The 6178-nt window shown below is 61.7% G+C and overlaps 2 protein-coding genes and 1 long non-coding RNA gene across 10 annotated transcripts in view; 2 read left to right on the top strand and 1 right to left on the bottom strand.

The window, feature by feature from the left end:
- The window catches only part of C8G (complement C8 gamma chain), a 618926-nt gene that overhangs the window by 196158 nt on the left and 416590 nt on the right, over nt 1-6178 (top strand). The window lies entirely within an intron of this gene.
- Nucleotides 1-6178, top strand: part of GRIN1 (glutamate ionotropic receptor NMDA type subunit 1) — a 33415-nt gene that overhangs the window by 11157 nt on the left and 16080 nt on the right. For 4 of the 8 annotated variants that reach the window (XM_017505522.2, XM_017505525.2, XM_017505523.2 and 1 more), the window contains exons 3-5: nt 168-344; nt 2513-2575; nt 3353-3453. In XM_017505522.2, the coding sequence (XP_017361011.1) occupies nt 168-344; nt 2513-2575; nt 3353-3453 (341 nt within the window). The remainder of the gene's footprint in view (nt 1-167; nt 345-2512; nt 2576-3352; nt 3454-6178) is intronic. The other 4 variants (XM_017505530.1, XM_017505524.2, XM_017505529.2 and 1 more) reach the window with 1 other exon arrangement.
- LOC108287285 lies at nt 298-2286 on the bottom strand. The gene is made up of 3 exons (XR_001818268.2): nt 2131-2286; nt 941-1010; nt 298-547 (listed from the first exon to the last, which is right to left on the bottom strand). It is a non-coding gene; the product is annotated as an uncharacterized LOC108287285 (long non-coding RNA).

Raw genomic sequence — 6178 nt, 5'->3', positions numbered from 1 at the left:
TGGGGATGGGGGGAGGAAGGGGGCCCCAGGGTCTAGAAGGTGTCCCTAGGGGGTGGGGATGGGGGGAAGAAGGGGGTCCGCAGCCCCCCGCGGCGTTCCAGCGGCAGGAGGGTGGGCGCGCCCTCCCGCCGGTCGCCCTCAGCCCGCCGTGCCCCCGCGCCCCGCAGAGCATCCACCTGAGCTTCCTGCGCACCGTGCCGCCCTACTCCCACCAGTCGAGCGTGTGGTTCGAGATGATGCGAGTCTACAGCTGGAACCACGTCATCCTGCTGGTCAGCGACGACCACGAGGGCCGCGCGGCTCAGAAGCGCCTGGAGACGCTGCTGGAGGAGCGCGAGTCCAAGGTGAGGGTCGTGCCGCGGGCGGGCGCCTGGCGGAGCCGAGGTGCAGGACGGGCCGCCGTGTGTCTGTGGCTCCGTGTGTGACACCCTCTTCTTTCCATCGTGCATGGTCAGCACCACCGCGTCTGGCGAGCGCCCGCCCCAGCCTGTCCTCGGCTCATTTCACTCGCTTTTGCCATTAGTCGAAATCTCCTTCGTGTCAGTCCCTGCGGGGCGAGGGCCAGACCACCTGGAGCTCCGCAAACACCCCTGCCCCGCGCTGCCCCGCGCCCTCGTCCCTCCTCCTGCCCACGCCCTCCGCTCCCTGGAGGCCCCAGCCGGGCTCAGGATTTCACGTCCCTCTTCCCACCGTCCCGTGCTGAGTGCCCAGCAGCCTCCTCGGGCAAGGCCTCCCCTGCACAGAGCCCCCCCCCCCGCAGGCCTGTCCCCTCCCTGCTGGGCCCATTCCCTGTCCTCCCCGGCGTGGCCTCCCCTGAAGCCCTGCGTCCACAGCTCAGCAAAGCCCCACCCACAGACACCTGCCCCCCGAAGCCCAGGCCGCCCCTGTGGGCTCCCCTCCCCCCTTGCCCCCACCACAGGGCTCCCTCAACGCTCCTCACCAAGATCAATTAGCCATCTGCTTCTAGGACACACTGACCCCACACACAGCCAGGCGTCCACTCTGTGGGGCTACAGAGAGCTAGAGCTGGGATTGGGGGTCCAAGAGACCCCTGCCCCCTTCCTCGACACTCCATTTGCAGCCTCAGGCACAGCTGAAGCTTGGCTGCAGGATCCCCACTGGAGCCCTGGGTGCTCAGCACCTACGCCGGCTCCTGGTCAGGCAGGGGGAGGAGGCCCAGGCTGAGGAGGGCCAGACCAAGGGGTGGCTGGGAGCATGTTTCGTGTCAGGGCTGGCTTCATCGAACTTAGGGCCACCCTGGCACCCCCAACGCACCACAGGCCCTGGGAGGGACCGGAGGGCAAGGGTGGTGGGTAAAGCCAGGGGCAGACCAGAGGGTCCTGGGAGTCCCGTTTTGGGGGTCTGCTGAGTCTTGGGGGAGACGGGCATGAGAACCGAGGGCCTCACACACAACAGTGCCCCTCACCCTGGTGCCCAATGGCCCCTCACCTTCTGGCGTGCCCACCCACAGCCGGCCATGGATTCCCATCCTACTCACCCCTGCACACCCAACCAGCTGCTGTCACTCACCGGTTCGCGCACACATTCCCATCACACTCCGAAACTCGGGACACAGGCTCAGGCCACACTTGCCTCCATGCTGCCCCAGCGCCACACGCACCGGGACACACGCACAGGGCACTACTCATGTGCATGCTCACCCTCACTTGCACCCACCAGCACACGCACACACGCATATGCATGCACAGACACACACGCACATGGACGCATGCACGCTCATACATGCACACACAGCTGCACACACACATATGCACGCATTCATACACCTGCACCCATGCACGGACACACATGCACACATGCACACACACGCATACCCACACACACAGGCACACACACAAGCCCAGGCATGCTCAGACCATCTGGCCCTTCCCCAACCCTCACCGGCTTTCATGGGCTAACTCTCCCATGCAGACACCCACAGGCCCATGCCACCCCTGCAGGCGCACGTATGCACACACAAACCCTCTTGGGCGCACATGTGAGCCGATGGGCGCGGGCACCCAGTTAGTGAGGACACCTTGGCCTCTAGAGAGGCAGAGGGAGGCCAAGGAGAGGGAGGGGGTGGGACATGGGGACAGGCCCGGGGGTGGGACATGGGGGGCTGCTCACCTCCCACTCAGGACTGACGCGGGTTGGGGTGGGCACTGCTGGGGCCACACAGCAGGCGCATGGCAGGGTGGGGGTGGCAGGTGGGGCTCCCTCCGAACGGTGCACGGTGGACGCGGACAGGGCCTCCCTTTCTCCTGAGAGCGACCGTTTCCAAGAGCACAGCTTCGCGGCGGGGAGCCTCCGTGGCCCCGCCCCCACGTCACTCACCCCAGCTCCGCCCCGCCCCCGCCCCGCCCCGGGCCTCGGTGTTTGCGAGCTCCAGGTCGGAGCCCGTCTGCAGACGTGCCGAGGAGGTGGTGTGATTGCTTTAGCGCCGTCATTTTCAACCGTTTATAATCTTCTTCTGTGTCTGCATATTTTCTCTGTGCACATTATTCATCAGAGTAAAAAAAGGAACTATGAAAACCTCGACCAACTGTCCTATGACAACAAGCGCGGACCCAAGGTATATATGCATGGACGTGCACGCCACCCACGGCTAGGGAGCCCTGGCCTCGGCGCCTCGGCCACTAGGGCCACTGTGGCCCAGCCGCCGAGCCGCAGGCCCAAGCAATGAGGAGAGGCAGCCGGCAGCAGGCAGGAGAGGGCAGGCAGGAGAGGGCAGGCGTGGCGGCGCGGGTGCCTGAGGCCCACCCGCCGTGACCCTAGCCTGCACCCTCGAGGCAGGCGCGGCTGCAGGAGGAGCTGCTCTCCGGGAAGTGCATGCGAATCTCCGGGACCCCCAGGGTTTCCTTGTGGAACCCGGGAGGGAGCCCGCCCGCCTGGCCACCCGCCCGCTGGGGCCGGGCTGCTCCTGCAGGGGCCTGCGGAATCAGACCTCAGAGGACCTCCCGTGGTTTTGGAAAAGTCAGCCCCATCTCTGTTCCTGGTTGCATTCCAAAACTCTTCTGTTTCCCGTCCGCTGCACGCCTCCTGAGTCAGCTTGCATGCTCAGTGCAAAGATGAGGACAGGAGTGAGGTGGAGAGAGAGACCCAGAGAGAGCAGAGAGAGCACAGGGCGAGCACAGGTGAGCGCGCAGGCTGAAGACAGCACAGGACCGAGAGGCGAGGCCAGGCCAGGCGAGGATGAGGAAGGCAGGCGGAGGCGCAGGTGGCAGGCGCAGACCACGGCAGCCCTAGCTAAGCTGCCTCGGGGTTCCCAGCGGCTCCGGCCGGACTCTCACCCCTGAGGCGCTGTGTCCCCTGCCCCAGCCACCTGCTAACACTTCTGCTCACACCGCAGGCGGAGAAGGTGCTGCAGTTTGACCCAGGGACCAAGAACGTGACGGCCCTGCTGATGGAGGCAAAAGAGCTGGAGGCCCGGGTCATCATCCTCTCTGCCAGGTGAGGCTGGGCAGGGCCCTACGCACTGCACACAGGGTGGACCTGACCAGGCACCCCCCATCTGAGCCAGAGCTGGGATACTGTTGGGAACAGCGACCTTCAGCTTCCAAAGCACCTTCACCACGGAAAGCCCCACCCACCCCACCCACACCCACACCCACACTCCTCTTGCCCTGGCTGATGTGACACCCTCCATCTATCCCTCCCTGCCTGGGCCCTTCTCCTTTCCGAAGTCACATGCCGCTGCTTGCCCTGAGCTAGGCTGTGGGGGTGGGAGATGGAGGAGACCCTGCAAAGCTATCAGACACCGCCTGGGGCTGGCCCAGGGAAGAGGCCCAGGGAAGTGCTGTGCAGGTGTGCCAGGTGACAAGGCCCATGGCAGGGAGAGGGCCAGGCTTCCTAAGGATTGGAACGGCTGAAGCAGCAGCTTGAAGGGGAACCAGTTAGGTACCCAGGAAATCAGGCTGCAACCCCACTGCCCCCTGACCTAGAAGCTCTGCTAGGCTCCAACAGAGCAGAGCCAAACAGCAGCGAAATGCTCAGAGGAACACAGCCCAGCTGTCCAGGCTTGCATTCGGGGAACAGCCTGCCACACTCATTCCCAGGGCGGACCACCATGTGCACGGTCCGTCAAACGACCCTCTGACCCGCAGACAGCTGTAGCCCCCTCACCAGAGCAGAGCGCAGGGTGGGGCCAGCCAGGACTCCTCAGCCTAGAAGGCAGGAATCTCCCCAGCCCAAGGTCGGGCTGTTGCTTAGAGCTGTCCACGGGCCTTGCCTGCTCCTCCCACAGCTGCTATAAAAAGGCACTAATCATCCCCCATTATGCCCCCTGCACTCAGCTTTAGGCTCATGGGTCACTTGTCCACACCACTCATCCACCTGTGGGCCCTAGGGAGGGTTGGCCAGGGTTCCAGAAGAAAAGATTTTAAAAGATGTGACTAGGCAAGGTCCCGGTATACACAAGTCCCAAGAAAGGAAAGCCCAGCCCGGAAAAAGACCAGCCCAGGGAAAGCCCCGCCCAGGAAAAAAGCCCACCCAAAAAAGCTCCACCCAGAAAGCGACCCACCCAGGAAAAGCCCTGCCCAGAAAAAAGCCACACCCAAGGAAAGCCCCACCCAGGGAAAAGCCCACCCAGAAAAGCCCCACCCAGGGAAAGCTCCACCCACGAAAAGCCCCTCCCAGGGAAAGCCCCACCCAGGGAAACCTCCACCCACTAAAAGCCCCACCCAGAGACAGCCCCACCCGGGGAAAGCCCCCCCCCGCCCCCTCTCAGGGAAAGCCACGCCCAGGGAAGGCCCTGCCTAGGGAAAGCTCCTCCCAGAAACACCCGACCCAGGGAAAGCCCCCTCCGCCGGGAAAAGCCCCACCCAGGGAAAGTCACGCCCAGAAAAAGCCTTACTTCGAAAAAGACCAGCCCAAGGAAAGCTCAGCAGGGCTCTCTCCTGCTGTTTTTTGTTGTTTTGAGAGGGAGTCTTGCACTGTCGCCCAGGCTGGAGTGCAGTGGCACAATCTCAGCTCACTGCAACCTCTGCCTCCCAGGTTCAAGCAATTCTCCTGCCTCAGCCTCCCGAGTAGCTGGGACTACAGGCACAAACCACCACACACGGCTAACTTTTGTAATTTTAGTGGGGACAGTGTTTCACCATGTTGGCCAGGCTGGTCTCTAACTTGTGACCTCAGGTGGTCCACGCACCTCGGCCTCCCAAGGTGCTGGCATTACAGGTGTGAGCTACCACGCCCGGCCTCTTCTATTGTTTTCTGAATTGTTTACACTTCCCTCACTCATCCCAGAGCTTGAGAGACACTCGGTGGCTGTCATGGGATGGAAGGATGGATGGGCAGGTGAACAAATGACATGCACAGGCAGCTGGCCAGTGGAGGATTTCTGCATCCAGCAGGAGGCAACTCAAAGCGTCGATCACCCTAAAACATACCTGCTCCCCTGCTGGGCACTTTTGCAACAGACAAGTTCACATCAAGCTAAACCTGCCCAGTCCCTACATTCCAACCCGAGTGACCAGCAGGACATGGGTCAGAAAAGCACATACAAAACCAGTCTGCAGAACCCCACCATGCCCAGATCCGCACAGAGAAGGGAGTGGGCATTTTCTCCACTGTCTTCTCTCTGGCCAGTGAGCCCCTGAGCCATGCACTGCAGTCCCACAGGTTGACCCTTGTTGCCAGCCTCAGGGTCAAGGTCACATTTCCAGACATAGCCCTAGGAAAAAGGTCAGCCCAGGGAAAGGGACATGGTCATGGCAGACAGATAGATAGACGCATGCACACAGGAACCATGTGCCTACCACATGTTCATGCACATGAGCACACACCCCATGCCACAGGTACATGCATGTGCACACACCACACACACACGTGCAGAAAAGTATGTATCCACACAGTGACACCACTCATACATACCTATCCACACATGCACGACCATGAATAGGTCATAAGCAGCACATACACATGTGCACACATGCCACAGACACACTACATGAGTACATACATCCACATGCACCAAGCGCATGCCATATACACACATGCAAGACCTGCACATGTGACAGAGGCACACAGCACACAGCACACCACCATATACACTCCATACAGTCACCTGCAGTTACGTACATACCTGCACACATATACACACAGCACACCACCATATACACTCCATACAGACACTGCAGATACATACACACAGCACACATATACACACAGCACACCA

The sequence above is a fragment of the Cebus imitator genome, unplaced genomic scaffold, assembly GCF_001604975.1.
Source record: "Cebus imitator isolate Cc_AM_T3 unplaced genomic scaffold, Cebus_imitator-1.0 Scaffold339, whole genome shotgun sequence".
Taxonomy (NCBI): domain Eukaryota; kingdom Metazoa; phylum Chordata; class Mammalia; order Primates; family Cebidae; genus Cebus; species Cebus imitator.
The sequence above is the reverse complement of the archived record's forward strand: the minus strand, read 5'-3'. Positions and strand labels throughout refer to the sequence as shown.